The sequence below is a fragment of the Equus caballus genome, chromosome 1 (assembly GCF_041296265.1).
Source record: "Equus caballus isolate H_3958 breed thoroughbred chromosome 1, TB-T2T, whole genome shotgun sequence".
Taxonomy (NCBI): Eukaryota; Metazoa; Chordata; class Mammalia; order Perissodactyla; family Equidae; genus Equus; species Equus caballus.
In genome coordinates this window covers 28,320,792-28,341,340 of record NC_091684.1, presented here as the reverse complement: position 1 = coordinate 28,341,340, position 20,549 = coordinate 28,320,792, and the positions used below count along the sequence as shown (strand labels likewise).

The 20,549-nt window shown below is 40.1% G+C and overlaps 1 protein-coding gene across 1 annotated transcript in view; it reads right to left on the bottom strand.

Annotated features, from left to right (window-relative positions):
• ARL3 (ADP ribosylation factor like GTPase 3) overlaps nucleotides 1-20,549 on the bottom strand; it is a 32,659-nt gene that overhangs the window by 11,107 nt on the left and 1,003 nt on the right. The window contains exons 2-3 of the mRNA XM_001498593.6: nucleotides 15,392-15,535; nucleotides 10,983-11,099 (exon numbers count right to left, since the gene is read on the bottom strand). Of these exons, the coding sequence (XP_001498643.1) occupies nucleotides 10,983-11,099; nucleotides 15,392-15,535 (261 nt within the window). The remainder of the gene's footprint in view (nucleotides 1-10,982; nucleotides 11,100-15,391; nucleotides 15,536-20,549) is intronic.

Sequence of the window (20,549 nt, the reverse complement as noted above, 5' to 3'; positions counted from 1 at the left end):
AGAAGAAGGTTACTTCAATAAGCAGACACGGAAACAGGGCGACTTCTACAGAAGGAGCAGGTGACCTGCCATCAGCAGAGTTCACAACAGCACACAGACACTGGGCTGGTAGCTCTTACTGAATTTACAGATGCAAAATAAACACATGAATTAACTAAATGGGGGCTGCCTCGAAAATACCTCCAGCAAAGCTCCAAAGTAGGAAATCAAGAGAGACAAGCAGGATAAAAAAATAGCTACATTTAATGGGCATTCACTGAACATTCTTACTAGATTTACCCTATAAATTCCCGAGACTCTATGGGATGGATTTCAGTCTTTTCCCATTTAAACGTAAATAAACATAAGCCTAAAGAAGTTAAGTCACTTGCCTACATTGTATCTGGTGCTTGACAAAATTGGGATTCAAGCTCAGGCACACCTGGCAGTAAAGTGCACTGTCGCTCTGAAGCGTTCTGCTGTACTGCGTCCCAGCTGCGAGGAAGGGATGGCGTTTGCAGGCGGTCCTCAAACATCATCACTCTGAAGTACCATTTGCAGTATTAACTACATGCTGACTTCAGGTGCTGAGGAGGCAGGAGACCCAGCGATCTCCATCCCATTCCCACCTTCACAGGCTGCTGGGAGGTTAAGATCAAACATGGACAACAGCAAGGCAGAGGCTTAGCCAGAGTAAGAGAAGTCTCGAGATTCACCGTAAAGCACAAATCCCGAGCTTTCTCTCCCATCACTGAATTTTATGTATTGAATAAATAACATCCTATAACAACAAAAAGGGACATAAGGTAAGACCAAAAAAGGAAAGAAAAATCACCTATTGTTACAGAACCCAAATACATTAATTACTTTAATTTCCTATGAAAGTTCCCTTCTAATTCTTCTTCATACAAAAATCAAAGAACTAGAAATATATTTTTCGTAGTCCTTTTTTTCATTAAACTTTGTAGTAAATCTTTTCCCAGTTGCTAATCTTAAAAATTGTCAAATTTTCAAGCTTTCTTTAAAGAATTTAGAATTGTTTAGAATTAAACTAATGGCATAATGGAAACACTCTTTTATAGCATTTCTTTTTTTAAGATTTTATTTTTTTCCTCTTTCTCCCCAAAGCCCCCAGGTACATAGTTGTATATTCTTCATTGTGGGTCCTTCTAGTTGTGGCATGTGGGACACTGCCTCAGCGTGGTTTGATGAGCAGTGCCATGTCCACGCCCAGGATTCAAATCAACGAAACACTGGGCTGCCTGCAGCGGAGTGCGGGAACTTAACCACTCGGCCACGGCCACGGGGCCAGCCCTGGAAACACTCTTTTAAAAGAGCACATTCATTTAAAAACAATAACAAAAAGCAATCTTCAACTGTTACTTTAAATGCCTTAAATTATATAAACTGATATATTATAATGCACATAGGCATTTCTGTATGCAAGTCAAATTCTGTGCTACTCTGAAAACTCACTCTCTTTTGAAAGGAAAAAAACAGTTAAAATCCCTTTGCTTGGGGCTAGCCCCATGGCTGAGTGGTTAAGTTCATGCACTCTGCCTTGGTGGTCCAGGGTTTCTCCAGTTTGGATCCTGGGCGTGGACCCAGCACTGCTCATCAGGCCACGCTGAGGCGGTGTCCCACATAACACAACCAGAAGGACCTACAACCAGAATATACAACTATGTACTGGGGGGCTTTGGGGAGAAGAGGAAGAAGAAAAAAAAGAAGATTGGCAACAGATGTTAGCTCAGGTGCCAATCTTTAAAAAAAAAAAAATTCCTCTGACTCAATGTTAATATATGCATTAATGGGCTCTGCACACCACATATGCCCCAAATCCAATACTGTCTGATTAGTCACTATGCAGAACATGGTGGTAGCTTGGTTTTCTACCAGTGGGGCTCACATTTGTAAAGTGGCAGGCACAGTATAAACAGAGATGGAGAAAGAAGGAATACAATGAGAGAGTGAACCTCAACATAAAAGATCTAGTTAGAAATTATGCGGGAGTTTACAGTGGATTAGAGTGATCTTCACTGGGCAACAGTGCAAGAAGATGGGAAGGAGGGGAGGGTGGGTCGGATGATCACTGGGAGGGTGTTTTGGGCCCAGAGGGCTGCCTGAAGCCTGCATGTAGGTCATTGGGCAAGAAAGGAATCACAAAGCAGGAGACAGAGCACTTGAGAGCAAAGGGTGGGAGTTAAGAAGGTAAGGGCGGAAAAGAGAAGTCTGAGACAAGGCTGAGGCCACAACTGAAGATTCAGTTAAGAAATCCATGTTTGATATGACAAAAAACAGACAGCTGGGAGAGAATAATGAGGAATGGAAAGATAGTTTTAATAGTAGACAAGAAAGATGGCCAGTTAAATACCAGAGAATCCCGAGGCTGAAGGTCAACGAGAAGAAAGTTTTAACTTTTGCATAAGCTAAATTACTTGCTATGTATTGCTTTGGCATGAAATTTCACAGGAAACATTTTCATGACGAGATTCAAAAGGCGGTTTTCCCTTAACTATACATAAATTCTGCCTATCATTTAGCATTTTTCTCACATAACTCATAAAATTTGAAGATTACCGCACAATAATTCCAGGATGAAGTCCATAAAACAACTGCCTGTTTATTAAAAGGGCCAAGTGAAAAAGTCATGAGCGCCAGCCGCTGGTGAGCCCACAGATCTGTTTCCTGCAGCGGTGGACTCTTCTCCTGGTTGCCCCGCTTCCCAGCGCTGCCCAGTTCCTTCATGCAAGCATCTGTTTTATTCTGGTCGATAGCTAAAGATGAGGATAGCCGATTGGCTTTTGTTTTGTTTTGTTTTGTTTTTAAATAACATAGCTGTTAATCCAGTCATGTAAAAAAGATTTTAAAAGATTTTAATCCAAAAACCAACTAGCAATCAATAAAAAACGCTCAGGAAGTATCAGAGAAAATTCAACATGTTAGTGCTTCTGACTGATCTTAAAACATTATGGACCTTCAAAAATCAAGTTTCATAAACCTGTTCTAAAATGAAGTTATAATCCATGGCACTCGGAATGAGAATGATGCTTTAAGCAAAGCCAATTCACACCTTCTTCGGCAACTGCTTTGAAATTCTTATTTGGTTGTGGGAGGAAGACCTAGAGAAGAACCTTTCTTGATGGAAGTTCTGCCAGCGCTGGATCATCCAGACTGATTATCCAGTGTGTGAATGGACGGCTCTTTGTTTCTCCTCTTGCTTCCGGTCCTCCTCCCTCCTGCTGCCACCTTTTGGCCATTTTATTGCTCCTACGTATTTCTCTACCAGAGGGGTAAGACAGAGGCAAGAAGAGATGACACTAAACAGTGTGGCTTTTTATTGATAGCTTGAGCAAAAGTCTAAGAGGAGGGTGAAACTGACAGGCAAGCTTTCTGGATAACCTGCGGTTTGCAATTATTTGTGCTCTAGCAGTACTGATGCTCAAGTGTGAGTGATATTATGGAAATACTGATGATATGTAAATGGAGTTTAGCAGTAATAGGAATATACTTTGAAAAGAAATTATGTATTTTTATCTATAAAAAGGCTGTTATTTCCTGGCCTATGAGAAACGGAAGACACCCTATCTCCTCCCTTCTATCACACCTCAGGTTTCATTTCTTAGTCACTTCCCCCAAATTAATAAAGCTGCAGTCAGATGTTCTCAGTGTCATCTTCCCTGAGAATAACTTTGGCACTTTTAGGAGTTGCCCTGACTCTTTCAAATCTCTAGGGAACCATTTAATACTCTAAAGTGAGGGTCGACAATCTTTTTCTGTTAAGGGGTCAGGTGGTAAATACTTGAGGCTTTGTGGCTCGTACAATCTCTTTGACAGCTAGCGAACTTTGCTGTAACAGTGTGAAAGCAACCATAAAAAATACGTAAAGAAAGGGACATGGCTGTGTTCCAACAGAACTTTATTTATGGACACTGAAATTTGAATTTCATATCATTTTCATGTGTCATGAAATCTTATTCTTCTTTTGATTTTTTTTTCCCCAACCATTTAAAAATGGAAAAACTGTTCCTGGCTCACAGGCCATACAATAACAGGAGGCAGGCTGGATCAGTTTGTCGACGCCTGCCCTAAAGCCAGAATTTATTATGGCGCTCCAGAGATAATTGAAAAGAGTTAACCAGGCAACTCAGTGTGTCAAGGCTCAACCCTGCTCTTCTAGGCAGCGTGAAGTCTAGTGCAATAGGCCTTTTCAACCAACAAGGGGAGACTATTAAATACAGACAAACAAATGAATATAACCTATCAGCCACTGCCACTCTAAGCAGCTACAAACTGGCAGACGGGGCTAAGAGTCACAAGGCCTTAGAGTCTAACCCTGTGGACTCAGCTGCTCCCCAAGACATGTTCAGTCTCAAATGGCACTGGAGAATAATGAAAAGTTGACTCTGAATCCAAAATATCGTCTGCTTCTGGCAGTGTGATGTAGTTGGAGAAATCTCCTCTGCGGTTGCTCTGAATTGATTCTCGCTGTACTGTGCTAACTCCCAGGCACTCTCAGCTAATGAGAAGTGTGGAATCCGAGCCATACTGCAACCACCTTGCAGTCTACCCTCAAGATGTGAGAACTTATCATTTAAAATTACCTTGACCTGTAGACCACAGAGTGTCTGAGACCTCCTTACGGAGCCTCAGAGTCATTAATGTCCTTATATACTGTTCTTATTTGGGTATTTCTTTCAAAGTACCTTAATCCAGCAGATGAACAGACAGAACTATTTCTCTCAATCACCTGCTTTTTCCCAACTCCTGACTCAAAAAGCAAAAGATAATCTATAGCTTTTTTACTCCCAGTTTTATTGAGAGAGAACTGGCATACGGCACTGTAGAAGTTTAAAGTGTACGGCACGATGATTTAACTTGAATCTATAGCTTTTAAAAAATCAACTGACTTAAATGTTTTAGCAGTTTTAGATTTACAGAATAACTGAACAGATAGCACCGAGTTCTATATACCTACTCCCCTTCCATTCCCACCCCAAGTTTCCCCTGGTGACGTTTTGCATTGGTATGGTACATTTATTACAATTAACCAACCAATATTGATACATTAGGTTCATTTTTGTGTTCTACAGCTCTATGAGTTTTGACAGACCCATAATGACATGCATCTACCATCTGAGTTTCATACAGAATAGTTTCATCACTCTAAAATCCTCTTCATCCCTTCCTTCCCTACCCCTGGAACTCTGGAAACCACTAATCTTTTATTTACAGAGATTTTTACTAATTTCTATAGTTTTGCCTCTTAAAAAATGTCATATAGTTGGAGTATGCATCCTTTCCAGCTTGACTTTCAGTTAGCAATATGCATTTAAGGTTCCTCCATGTCTTTCTGTGGCTTGACAGCTCATTGCTTTTTATCACTGAATCATATTCCATTAGACGGATGTTACCACAGCTTGTTTATTCATTCACCTATTGAAGGACATCTTCGTTGCTTCCAGTGTTTAGCAATTATGAATAAAGCTGCTATAAACATTTGTGTGCAGGATTTTGTGTGGACATAAGTTTTCAACTAATTGCGTAGGTAGCTTGAAGAGTGACTGCTGGATCACATAGTACGTACGGGAAGACTATGTTTAACTTTGGGAAAAACTGCAAACGCTCTTCCAAAGCGGTTGCACCATTCTGCGTTCCCATTAGCAATGACTAGGATTTCCTGTTGTTCTACATCCTCATCAGCATTTGGTACTGCCAGCTTTTTGGATTTTAGCCATTCCGGTAGGTATATAGTGGCATTTCACTGTTCTTCTAATTTGCAATTCCCTACTGACATACGATGTGGAGCGTCTTTTCATATGCTTACTTGTGTATCTTCACTGGTGAGTTGTCTGTTCAGATCTTTGGCTGTTTTTATTTGGGTTGTTTGTTTTCTTATTGTTGAGTTTGAAGGGTTCTTTGTATATTTTGGAGTACTTTATCATATAATTTGTTTTGCAAATATTTCCCCCCAGTCTGTGCCTCAGTTCTTCATTCTTTTAACAGTGTCATTCTCAGGGCAGAAGTTTGAAATTCTAATAAAGTCTAAATTATAATTTTTTCTTCCATGGATTGTGCTTTTGGTGTTGTATCTAAAATCTCATTGCCAAACCCAAGGTCACCTAGATTTTTCTCCTCTATTATCTTTTAGAAACTTTATAGTTTTACGTTTCATATTTAGGTCTAAGATCCATTTTGAGTTAATGTTTGTGAAAGGGGTAAGACTGTGTCTACATTTTTTTTTTTTTTTTTTTGCATATGGATGTCCCATTGTTCCAGCACCATTTGCTGAAAAGATTATCCTTCCTCTGTTGAACTGCCTTGCCCCTTTGTCGAAGATCAGTTGGCAATATTCCTGTGGGTCTATTTCTGGGCTGTCTATCTAGCTCCGTTGATCGATTTGTCTCTTCCTTCTCCGACACATGCTGTCTTGATTACTGTGGCTTTATGAAAAGTCCTGAAGTCCAGTGGTGCTGGTTCTCCGATTCTGTTCTTTAGCATTGTGTTGGCTATTCTGGATCTTTTGCCTTTCCATATAAACTTTAGAATCAGTTTGTCAATATCCATAAGATAACTCACTGAGATTTTGATTAGAATTGCATTGAAGCTATAGCTGATCTATATAATCTATAGATCAAGTTGGGCAGAATTGACATCTTAAGAATATTAAATCTTCCAGGGGCCGGCCCGGCGGCGCAGCGGTTAAGCGCGCATGTTCTGCTTCGACGGCCTGGGGTTTGCTGTTCGGATCCCGGGTGCGGACATGGCACTGCTTGGCAAGCCATGCTGTGGTAGGCATCCCACATATAAAGTAGAGGAAGACGGCCATGGCTCAGGGCCAGTCTTCCTCAGCAAAAAAAGGAGGATCGGCGGCAGATGTTAGCTCAGGGCTCATCTTCCTCAAAAAAAAGAATAGTAAGTCTTCCAATCCATGAATATGGAATATTTCCTCATCTGTTTAGATCTTCTTTGATTTCTCTTATTAGTTTTGTAGTTTTCCTCATATAAATTCTCTATTTATTTTCTTAAATTTATGCCTAAGTATTTCTTTTTTCGGGGGGTGCTAATGAAAATGGTATTTTGCTTTTCATTTCAAATTCCAATTGTTCATTGCTGGTAAACAATTGACTTTTCTATACTAACCTTATATCCTGCAAACCTGCTATAATCACTTAGTTCCAGGAGCTTCTTGTTAATTTTTGGGATTTGAAACTGATTTTAAATGGTCAGTTTTTCTAATATGTAGTTTCATATCACAATTTAGAGACTGATCTTTCAAATATACATTTCAAGTAATTATGAATGAAATAATACGATGGCTTGGATTTGCTTTAAAATACTTAAAAAAAAAAAAAAAAAAGGAGTGGTAGAGGAGATGAAAGAAGATTGCCAAAACTGAAATTAAGGAACCTGGGTGATGGGTAGGTATCTGGAGTTTCATTATATTTCTTGACCTTTTTCTTTTTCTTGATCTATTTTCTTGACCTTTGCATAAATTGGAAAATTTCTAAAATTAAAAAATTATACTTCAAGAATGGACACATTATTTCAGATTACAGAAAGAACCTTCTTTCTGTCTTAAAGGGAAAATTTTTCTTTTCCCCCCAGCTCTCTCTTCTATTCTCCTAGAAGGTATATAAGACATTGTGGAAGAATAACTAGTTGAATAGATGGATAGACGGATGGATGCATCTGTCTCATCTTTTTCTTCTCATCCATTTAAACTTTTAACCTGGCACCAGGAAGCTACTGGAACTTACCTTCACCAAGGGCTGGAAATATGACAAGCCTGTGTGATGCCCATCTCAGTACCTCAAATGTATTTACTGATTTGATGACAGTACAATTTTACATTTTGGTATTATTCTCCATTTAAGAATCATGGTGAGTGAGAGAGGCCAGCCCACTGGTGTAGTGGTTAAGTACGTGTGCTCCACTTTGGCGGCCTGGGGTTCGTGGGTGTGGATCCTGGGAGCAGACCTATACACTGCTCATCAAGCCATGCTGTGGCAGTGTTCCATAAACAAAATGGAGGAAGACTGCCACAGATGTTAGCTCAGTGACAATCTTCCTCAAGCAAAAAGAGGAAGATTGGTAACAGATGTTAGCTCAGGGCCAGTCTTCCTCACCAAAAAAAAAAAAAAAAAAAAAAAAAATCATAGTGAGTGAATGAATTCACTACTTCTCATAAACCCTCTGTGAGGGACATGCTTTATCCATTTTATAGAAGGAATTAACAAGCCCCTGGACTTGACCACAATGATACAGGATCACAGAACCTTAGAGCTGGAAGTGAATTTAGAAGTTATAGAACTCCACATTCTATCTAATGTCAGGATCCATCTATAAGAATTATCCATTTCATTCATTCAGTACTTTTCTAAGTACTGGGGATGCATCAGTTGGGAAAAAAAAAAGCAAAATTCCTGCCTTCACAGAACTTACATTCCAGTGATAGGTACTGATAGATCTGATGGAGGGAAAAAAGAAAAAAAAAAGCAAGGAAAAATCGTAGTGCCAGAAGGGTGGAGACAGGCATCACAATTTTAAATACAGTAATCAGGGAAGGTCTCAGTGATAAGGTGACATATGGGCAAAGAGTTGAAGGAAGTGAAGGAATAAGCCACAAGGATATCTAAGGAAAAAGAATTCTAGCATTGGAAATAGCAACAACAAAGGCCCCCGAGGTGGGGAGCACGCGTGTTCCAGGAACGGCAAGAAGGCCAGTGTGGCTGGCACCAAGTTAGGAGGGGAGGGTAAGTCAGACAGGAAAGAGATCCCAGAAGGTGGGAGGCCTCGTAGGCCACTGGAAGGACCTTGGCTTTTATTCTGAGACAGGAAGCCTGTGTTTTAATAGGATCACCATAGCTACAGTGTTGAGAAGAGTCTTCAGGGAGGCGAGGAAGAAGTAAGGGGACTCGTTAAAAGGATGCTGCAATTCTCAGTGCACGGCAGCAGCAGAGGTGGAGAGAAGTGGTCAGAGTCTAGAAATATTTTGAAGGTCGAATTGACAGGATTAGCTGATGGATCAGATGAGGGGAATGAGAGGGAAGGAGCCAAGAATGACCCCAGTGCTCTGGGAGGAATGGAACTGTCATTTACTGAGAAGGCTGTAGGAGGAAGAGGCTGGGGCAGGGGTGGACGAACATAGGAATCTGGGTTTGGACACGCTGAGGTGAGGCGACTTACTAGCCCCTGAAGTGGAGATGTCAGATACATGCAACTGGCCTTCTATGAAACTGAGTCCCAGGCTGGAGAGAACAGTGTGGGGTTCACCAGCATGTCGGTGGTGACTAACACCCTGAAATTAGAAGAGGTCACCTAAGCAGCGACTTAGAGAAGAAAAGCACAGGCCTCCAACATCTGGAGTTTGGGAGACACAGAAAAATATAGCAACGGAGACTGAGGAGTAGTCAGTGAGACAGGAGGAAAACCAAGACGGAATGGTATTCCTGAGGCCAAGGAAAGATAACGTTTCACGGATCCAGGACCAACTTTGTTGAATGTGCTGATGGGTTGAGTAAGATGAGCACTGAAAACCGAACACTGGACTGAGCCATGTGGAATTCCTGGTGAGACTGAACGGAGGGTTCTGAGTGTCCAGGAGGAGAGGAAATAGAGACAGAGAGCGCAGGAAACTCTTCTAAGGAGTTTTGTTGTAAAGAGAGGCTGAGGAACGGGACAGTGTCTAGAGGGGCACATAAAGTCAGGACAAGAGTTTTTTGTTTTTAAACAAGAGCAACCACAGGATGTGTGCGTTGCCGATAGGAACGATCCAACAGAAAGAGGGAGAGGAAGCAGCAGAGAGGATGCTACTCAAGATGCAGGATGATCTCTACTGGTAACGAAGACACGGACACGGCTGATATTATTGCGGTGAAATGTCTATGGTCATAACTGAAGTAAATGTCAACTTTCAGTTAGAGGTTAGTGAAAATAATATGCAATTTTTTTTTCCTATCCAAGTTCATGAGACCCCCCTGCTTTTAGGGTCTGATCATGAGAGTGAGTGGCTGAGGTAGGGTGGATGACAAGATCACTGGAGGGAAGAGGAAGGAACCGAGAGGCTGAGGTATTAGAGAAATCATGTCTGTGGACGGTGAAATCTCCAAGAATTCTGACTCAGTGGTTCTAGAGAACGTGACAGAGAGCCGGGAGCTAAAATCTCGGCTTCTGCCTGAATGGACGCCACCTGAGCCAGGGAGTGCCCAATGCATGAGGCAGCTTCTTCTAATCCCAGATGCTACAGTTATAGGAAGCTTCTTTATTCTGAGTTAAACTCTATCACCTAATACTCTCCAACTGCTCCTTGCACAGTCCTCTAGAACAATTCATGATGAAGCTAACAACTGTTGCCAATCTTTTTTTTTTTTCTACTTTTATCTCCCCAACCAACCCCTGTACACAGTTGTATATCTTAGTTGCACGTCCTTCTAGCTGTGGGATGTGGGATGCCGCCTCAACGGGGCCTGACGAGCAGTGCCATGTCCGCGCCCAGGATCCGAACCCTGGGCGGACGCAGAGGAGCGCGCGAACTTAAACACTCGGCCACGGAGCCGGCCCCAAGACAGTTCTTGAAAAATCAAAGACAGTTCCAAGTGTTTTCTTTTCCAGAAAGGACAACGTCAGGTCTCTCCACCATTCCTTATTCATCACTGTTTCCAGGACTTTCAATATCTTGGTTGCTCTCTTTGGGATACGCTTGACTTGTTGATTTCCTTGGGATGACGGAGTCAGTGGCATGATCTTCTGACTTCCCTTCTGCTGTTCAAATCACTGTGGTAATTAATAAATACCTTATTTGCCAAGGTGGGTGTGTTACGCGAAGTTATACAAAGATCTTTCTCCCTCATGATCTGCAGCCTTCTGCTAGCCTTAAGGTCACAGTGGTCAATGTTATAGCAATGGAATTACGGACAGGAAAGAACATTACAGTGTTAATGTTCCTAACGCACGGCAGAAAAGACTCTGAATCAAATTAGTGCCGTAGAAGGAGTACTTACGAGAATATCGGTATTTTCAAAATAATTCCTCCAGTATGGTCTGATTTTCCTCTGTCCACCAATGTCCCAGACATTCAGTTTAAAACCTTGTGATTGCACACTTTTGATGTTAAAACCCTGAAACAGAAAGAGACAAAAATATCATTTTATTAAGCTTTGAGAGCATAATTCTGATGGTTACATTTAACAGCTATGTTACTCATTAATTATGAGGTGCTCTGCCAGAGGAGACCCTAGTAATACTGAAAACAGTTTGCTCCGATAGAGAAGAAAGAAATGTATTTATATGTGCTTACTTCATTCAGGTTGTGGAGTCAGCGTTAATAATGTCACGGCTGACATGACCCTTTCTATTGTGAGTGCGCACACACAAACACACACACACAAAACTGCCGAGGACAACATGGTATGAGAACAGCTCCAAGGATGAACACAGACCACACCCTCTGATGAGTTCTCAGGATGGTAAAATTTAACAGAATATTGCATGTAACTAACAAAAAAAACCAAAGCTAAATCTGAGGACTCAACAGAACACAACAAACGCTAAGTTTAAAAAGAGAAAGCGCCACAATCGGGAACACTGGGTTCCTGAAGAGCAGCTCAAAATTAAAGAAATTGCCTCACGTGGAATAATCAGGCAAAGGGAAGAGCTGGGCTCAGGACGCCATGCGGGAGCTGGTCTGTAACGGGAGCACCGTCCAGTGAGGAAGGTCGGCCTGCCGGTTCAGCGTGGTCAAGCGCTGAAGCGGAACCGGCGGCCACAGGCAGTGATGAAAACAGACAAGTGGGCATGTGAAACGGTTCTTTTCTTTCCAATGCACGTCTGATGAACTTGCAAAGAGAGTACTCATTTTCAGCATAGTTACTCCAGGTGGAACTTTGAAGAAGGTAGGTAAATCAGGGGAGGCAGAATTGTGACCTGGGAGTTGGTGCGCAGAGAGACAGACCAACAAGACCGTTGGGGTTTGGAGAGAAGGCACTTCATGAGGAAGAATCCAAAAAAAAAAAAACTTTCCTGCAAGAATGATATAGCGAAATCAGGATTTGAAAAAATCCAGTCAACAGCTTGCCACCACAGAAGTGACATTTCATCCAGAATAAGTGGAGTTAAGTGGGCCTGGGGATGCCGCCATAAACATTTGCCTCCTCTGGCGGCTTGCCAAGACTACTGCCTGGCGCAGAAGCACAAGGCACAGTGCAACGGTACAGGGACACGCCACCCAACTTCCACTGAGGATAAACAGTCACTGGAGGATAACCGGGGGCGATGCTGACGACAGCTGCCCTAAAATGCCAACGACGGAATAAATTAGGAGTTTAAGAACCCTAAAGGGAAGTGGCTTAAGCTTATTGTAAAAGGCAGCTTCCTTCTGACTCATTGACAAAACTACTTTTGTGTACTTAAAAATTCTACACTTAACTACAACACTAAATACCAAATCCAGGAATATCAAATCCTTCTGGAATGAAGGGGGAAATAAATAAGAGTAAATGCTGGAATTTGACCACATGTATCAACTGCCTTAAGATTCTGTAAGTCATCAGACCCAACAAAGCTACTAAGAAATTATTCTAAGAAAATACTAATGAATGGGTACAAACATTTAGAGATGTGTATTGCATAAATATTTACATATATAACAATGTAGAAAGATGTTTAAGATACATTATCAAGTGAAAAAGACGCTATAAAACAGCATATTCTCTATGAACCATTTTTATTTTTTATTTTAAATAAACCTATCATATATATGCATAGAAAAAAATGAATGGTTACATTCCTATATATTAACAGTGGTTATCTATGACTGGACATTATAGGGGACTTCCAGTTTCTCAATTTTATTTATTTATACTTTCTTTCTTTCCTTTTTTTTTTGGTGAGGAAGATTGGCCCTAAGCTAACATCTGTTGTCAATCTTCCTCTTTTTGCCTGAGGAAGACTGGCCCTGAGCTAACATCTGTGCCAATCTTCCTCTATTTTATATGTGGGATGCTGCCACAGCAGAGCTTGATGACCTGGGCTAGGTCCACACCTGGGATCCAAAACTGCAAACCCTGGGCCACCAAAGTGGAGCATGTCAACTTAACGACTATGCCACCAGGCCAGCCCCTATATATACTTTCTATATTTACTACAATGAGCATCTCTTATGTTTTCTAATATAAAACAAAACCGCAGGGGCAGGCCTGGTGGTATAGTGGTTAAGTTGGAGCGCTCCACTTTGGCGACCCAGGGTTTGCAGGTCTGGATCCCAGGTACGGCCCTATACATTGCTTGTCAAGACACACTGTAGTGGTGTCCCACATACAAAATAGAGGAAGACTGGCACAGATGTCAGCTCAGCGACAGTCTTCCTCAAGCAAAAAGAGGAAGGTTGGCAACACATGTTACCTCAGGGCCAAACTTCCTCACGAAAAAAATAAAACAAAATAAAACAAAACAAAACCACAATAAAAGTTTGTTTTTAAAGAATAAATATCAAACCTTGACATAACATAATAACAGAATCACCTATAACACATCAAACAAAGCCTGGAAGTTAGAATTGCAACTTTAGGTCCATAACTTTGAGCTCATTTCCATGTTCACCGTGTAGAAGTCCACATTTTAGTGGTGCTCTGGAGAGATATAGCCTATCGCTAATACTAAAAAAAAACCCTAGTCCTTTTTCTGGCAGAAATCCTGACACACTAATATATGTTTTCAGCCCTTCTAGGCTAGACTACTGTAATTTGCTCCTCCTTAGGCGATACATTAAATTTGTTCGGAAGCTGTAAAATTGCTCATTTGGTAGCAGTTGAAATGACTTGTCTGCAAAGACTTGCAAATCAGGACGGCTCCGTAGGCTGTGAAGTACACACATCGGCACAGCCATTCAAATCTGACACCAAGCTCTTATCTCACTACGTGGCAGAAAATGCTAAATAACCCAGGTTTGCTAAAATCTCTAATGCTCACATCCTTTAAAGTGACTAAGACCCACAGAGCTGTCCCGGGTTAGGAAACCCAACGGCTTGGCTAAAGGTCAAGTTTCCTCAGGATTTCCTACAGCGAAGGAAGTCTAAAGAAAAGAAGCCTAGTACAGTTCTTCCAATGGGACTTGTCTTTCGACGTCCACACAGCGAGCACCACCACTGCCTCATCCTTTGTGTTTTGCTCGCTTAGCCTTAGGAAGGAGGAGGGTTGATGAGGCTGGATTAAAAAATATAGGTAATTCTTTTTATTTTAAAAATTGATATATATTTCTATTTATTAAGCCTGAAAAATACACACTAAAATATTAACAGTGATTTTTCTCACAGTACTCTTTGTTTTATTCCTTTATACATTCTCTGTATTTTCTACATGTATTAATTTAATAATCAGAGAAGATAAAGCTATTTTTTAAAGTAATCATTTAGATCTGAGGGAACTATTTGTGTCTTGACATATATATACACACACACGTTTATTTAAATTATTTATTTAAAAAATTGTTGTAAAAATATGTAACATAGGGGCCAGCCCGGCGGCACAGTGGTTAAGTTTGCACATTCTGCTCCGGCGGCCTGGGGTTCGCCAGTTTGGATCCCAGGTGCGGACATGGCACTGCTTGGCAAGCCGTGTTGTGGTAGGCATCCCACATACAAAGCAGAGGAAGATGGGCACGGATGTTAGCTCAGGGCCAGTCTTCCTCAGCAAAAAGAGGAGGATGGGCAGCAGATGTTAGCTCAGGGCTAATCTTCCTCAAAAAAAAAAAAAAGTAACATAAAATTCACCCTTTTAACCTTTTTTTTTTTGAGGAGGATTAGCCCTGAACTAACATCTGCTGCCCATCCTCCTCTTTTTGCTGAGGAAGACTGGCCCTGAGCTAACATCCGTGCCCATCTTCCTCTGCTTTGTATGTGGGATGCCTACCACAGCATGGCCTGACAAGCGGTGCATAGGTCCACACCCAGGATCTGAAGTGGTAAACCCCAGGCCACTGAAGTGGAACGTGCACACTTAACTGCGGAGCCACTGGGCCAGCCCCACCATTTGAACCATTTTTAAGTATAGTCAGTGGCATTAAGTACATTCGTACTGTTGTGCAACCATCACCACTATTCACCCATAGGACGTTTTTCATCTTGCAACACTGACTATTTACGCCCATTAAACAAAAACTCCCCATTCCCCCCTCTCTCTAGCCACTGGAATCCACGATTCTACTTCCTGTCTCTGAATTTGACCACTCTAAGTATCTTATACGAAAGGAATCTCGATATATTTTTGAAATCTTAGATTATTTTTAAATTGTAGAGACTTTTCTCAGTAACAAAACTTAGAAGTGGACAAAACTCTATTTCTCATTTCGTCTTTCATACTGCCATTTTCATCTTCCATAGGTCACACAAGCACCTGGGGCCAAGGCAGTGCTCACCTGTGTAGGTGTGATGTGGCTGATATCTTCAGATGCAAGCTGCTTCAGCAGAGTAGTCTTGCCAGCATTATCCAAGCCCAGGAGAAGGATTCTCACCTCCTGGTCTGGTGCACTTTTCAATTTACGCAAAATTGAGAGTAAGCCCTTGAACAACCATGAAGAAGAGAGATTACTTTGGGGTTACCGACTTTGATATTATTGGACATCAGAATGTCTTCTCCTCCCTGAACAAAGTTCTTGGTTGTAGAGGGTTTAATTATTCTTATTTTCCACTTTAATGTCATTTATTTCATTTGTTTCCCCCTCCTAAGTTTTGGCAGATGTAGGTTAGTAAATTCAGCAACTTAATAAATAGCATGGCTTATTCCTGCCCTCCTGTTAATCCAGCTTAGCAGTCACTTCAAATCTCCTGGGAGTATGAACTACTCCCCAACTCGTGTTCCTAAAGCCCTTTATATACACCTAGAGTATAGCACTCATCATACTGGACGATAGGTTAATTGATTTTTGTATTTTTCTCCTTTACTAGAGTGAGCTTGCTCACAGTAAGTATAGTCCCTACTATAGCTTCTGTCTCCCACAATGCCTGGCACTTATTAGACAGACACTAGATGACAGTTGTTGAACTAAGTAGCACTATCCACCCAAGTTAATGCAAGATTTAAAGGCGCTACACACACACACACAAAAAAAAAAGAAAGAAAAACGGTTTATAACATTGTATCTGGGCTCTCTGTTTAAGACTTTATCTACTTGAGTTCACGGGTGAAAGGCTTCATCATTCAAAATACTCCACCATCATCTAACTTTCAGAAGACCCTACGGGCTAGGTGCATGGTATAGATTATCTATGTTTTTCAAATGAAGAATCTGATACAATAGAGAAGTTAGGGAATTGTAAATGTCACTCATTGAAGCAAAAAGCATCAAAATTTAACCAGGGTATTTCTGACTAGTAATCTAATATTTCTGATTCTTGCTTTTATTATTATTTTTTTTATGGGTGGAAGTAAACCATGATGCTTTCTACCCACAAGCATAAAGACAAAATTTTATAAGATAGTGATTTGTTCTGTCCTACAGCTGACAGTCTTGTTCCAATGAGGCATGGTTACAAGAGTCAAAGAATCCCAGAGTTTAAAGGGCATATAATCTAATCTCCCAGCCCAAGCGGAAATTCCTTCAAACTGAGTCTTACAACTAAATAAAATGGTTATATTTTTTATCTGCATTGCACCAGGCAATAATTCAAACCAGTCTGTTCACTAAGATCCAATAACAATTCTGCGAAATAATTCTCAACAATTGAGTCTTTGAACAATGATTTGCAAATATGCATAATTATTAAGAATTCCTTTGTTTACCACTTCTAGTACCATATTTGTACTGACTTGCTAAGAACCACATTAACCTCTCTATGCCTCAGTTTTTTCCAGCGATACAATGGAAGGTTTAGTTTAAGACAGAAAGACAAATAGACTTGGGGAAGAGACTGAATAGATTTGAAACAAACAAACAAAAGATAGGCAGGTCTTTTTTTTAAAGGCTTTTTTTTTTTTTTTTTAATCTTACCTGGCCTTGAATACTTTGACACCATTCCTTTTTAAAACTATATTTACCGAGAAGTCCCCCTGGCTTCTGTTAGCTACATTGCAATCACTCATTTACCACCTTTCAGAACAGTTAAAATTAGAATTCTGAGATCCTCAGGGGACTGGTGATATAAAAAGGCTAAGAACAGGGAAAACACATTGTGCTACTCCTCCTGAGCTCCTGACTCGATGTCCCCATTACCTCTTCCAATAAAACTCTAAAACAACTGGAATTTATCACATTAGTACATGAAATGACAGTGCAATAAAGTTCTTCTCGTCTATTATCTACTGGCATAGAAATCGTGAAAAAAGGTCTGTTTTCCATGAAACATTTTCAAGGTTCAGAATGTAACGTTTTAGGGTTTCCCTCATCTGTCCCTTCTTTGAAAAAATCAGTAAATAAAAATACTGCATTCTTCAGGCTGAGACTTTTTAATTTTTGAAATTGAATAATTAAAAGAAAAACATAAGTTTTCTTCATCTTCAAAGGAGAAGCAAGGCACAGATGAGAAAGAAACGATTCTAACCATAGCTAAACTTTATTCACCTAACGGTATAAAAAACAAGACTGCTGCATTTCTAACGAGTGATTTTCTTCATCAAGAAACGATAACTTCACACATTTCACCTTTAAGCGAAATTACAGAGAAATTGAAAGTTCAGTTAATATATTCCTCAAGCAAGATGATAAATGGCATCTCAAGCACGGTCTAGGGAAGACAAATGCAAATACAATACAGCATCATATTAATCCAACTACTGAGGACAGAGGATCACAGGATTATCAGGGTTTGCTAAATAGGGAAGAGGATATTTATAGATACCAGGGTTCTGCCTGAAAGGTACAAAGTAAGCTGATTTAAGAGGCTGGACGAAACAGAGCAGACTAAGTCTATTCTATGCTTCCATCCATATATGTCCATACTTTATTTTAAATGTCAAATGAAGTGAGACAGCTATTAGAAGTTACTTTTATTATGGGGCTGAGTTTTGCAATATAAATACAAGGAAATGAATTTTTTAAGTGTATTTTTGGTCAAAATAGCCATTCATTCACTCATTCATCATTAAACACCCATAATGTGCTCCAATTACAATAGTGAGCAAAGCAGAAATGATCTTTATGTAGGATTTATACTCCTATGACGTGAAATAAAGGCAATTTAAGAAACCAGAACTTTAGTTAATTGTATATTGTACGTGACCAGCATGCATATATACAAGTTGTCTGCACCCTGGTGGACAGAAATGGTCTGACTCAGCCACAGAACATTTAAACAAACTTTTCTACAGGCAAATCATGAATAGATGTGCTGTTGACTACAGACATTTTATCTGCCTCAAAATCAGCTTAAACTCAACTACTAGCAGAGGCATGGCGCACTGACCTAAAACGATGCACACTAGGTCATTCAGAGAAACTGGGGTGGAGAAGGGGAGAGAGGAATGTGTTGGTATACGGATAATATACGTGGCTGTGAGGAGCAGCTAAAACGTAAATATTAAAACTAGTAAGCAAACTGTCAAGTACACTCACTCCCCATAACTAGCTTAAATGGAAATGACTTCATTTTTACCTCTTTAAACTAACAAAAAAATTGTTGCTGCTGAGAGAGACCTTAATTTCCAGGAACTCCCAGAGCTTTGACAGGCAGAACCTCACCCAAACCTTTTCTTCTTTCTTCTCATCTCGCTACTAAATAAATACAATGTTTCCAGAAGAACAAAATATGGGCATCCCCTCAGGAAGAGTAGGTTCCCACTCACAAGAGTTCTAAAGAAAGGAACACATGGACTTTGCAGTTTCACTGACTTGTCAACTTCCCTCTATGTGTAACCCCTGGCACAGAGTCATCTAGAAAATGGGAACAATACTTATATCTCAAGAAAAATGCTATGAAGATTAAAGGAGGTAATATACGTAAAGCATGGTGCATAACAGGCACTCAAAACAGTAGTTGTATTTATTTCTTTTTACTTTTCACTGACCATTTTCTGACCAGAAAACAATCTTGGGAACAATCTTTAAATGTTGAACATGCTTGATAATGACCACTAGGTTCACATATGTGTAAAAAGTACTCTATAAATAATTCCTGAATGAGTCATCTATTAAATAACAATGATTAGTTATGCACTAAATTACTGTCATTTTAGTATTTCACCAAGGACTTGGGATCGTAAGTCAGGGGTAAAATAATTTACCCCAAATGTTCAGAGAAACCAATAATGGGTTTTTGTTGTAGTATGCCAAATTAAAAAAAAAATTATGTATTAGTCATAGCTGAAGGCTTTAAAAAAACCCCCAAAACCTGAGACTCACTATTCAGCAGTACAGTTACCATGGGGGCTCACGGGATACCAGATGTGACACACTGAATCACACCACTGACCGTTTAAATTCCGCGTTCCACTTTCAGTTCTAAGAATAGCTCACACTTTTGGAGAGAGAGAAGAAAATGTATTTGGGAAACCAGATAAAAAATCCAAAAGAATTTGTCCTAATTTCTTATTGTTCCTTTTAGGAAAAAAGAAAAAGTAAAACAAAATCTGTCTTGATCATTGAATACAACAGTTGTATACAACAGTGTTGTATACACTGTCAACTTGTTGTATACAGTGTCAATCTGCACCTGGAAACACGAGAAGTGGTTAATTTATTGTGGCCTGTAATTACAAATTAAACAATCATGAAATTACATAGTCCACTTAATTGATAAACAAACTGGGAAAAGTTAGCCAACTCATTCATGATATCTCATTCTCTGTTGGCTTGGCATGTCTTTTCATTTCAATTCTAGTTATTTTCTGTGTAAATATTTACATTTGTACTCATTTGTTGAGAAAAAATTAGCCTTTAAATGGACAGCTCATGTATAAACGATTAATAAAAAGAAAACATGTAAAAATCTGTTTCGCCTGAGGTTAATAAAACTGCAATGTAGCAAGTGTGAAATGGGACTGACAACTTCAGATCAAATAATTCTACTTCTTTAACAATCTGACAATGTAAAATCAATTGAGATTTTTTTCTATCAAAATTCACTCTTTGCATAATCTGACGAAAGCTACAGGTATTTTTTTTTTCCTGTGGACATCTAGCTTTTTCTTGTTTCATAAATCAACAGACGTGGTTCAACATTTCGGAAAGTCAAAAAAGGACTGGGGTTGGTGTAGGGAAGTAACTATAAGTTTGAGGGCTGGCTCCCTGCAGCTGGTAAGCCAACCAATCTGCTCTAAATACTTAAAAATCATATTTTCTCTGACTAGCTCTAAATCTACTCAATTTCATTTTAACATCCTCCAACTAAGTGCACAGAAATCAACAAGGAACAGAGTGTCAACGGTCAAATCTGCCGCACATCAGAATTCACCATTTGGGAAAGCTTTAATTAGGTCTGACAGAGAAAAGGCTTGCCTCAAATTGACGGCCACGCTTCAGTTTTAATTTCCCATTCTTTTTAGTTTGGAGACCCCAAGCCGAGATGAAGACCTTTGGTTCCGGTGTGTTCATATGCAAAAGATGGTTGCAATAGGTTCCGAAGGAAATACTAGGGACCAGG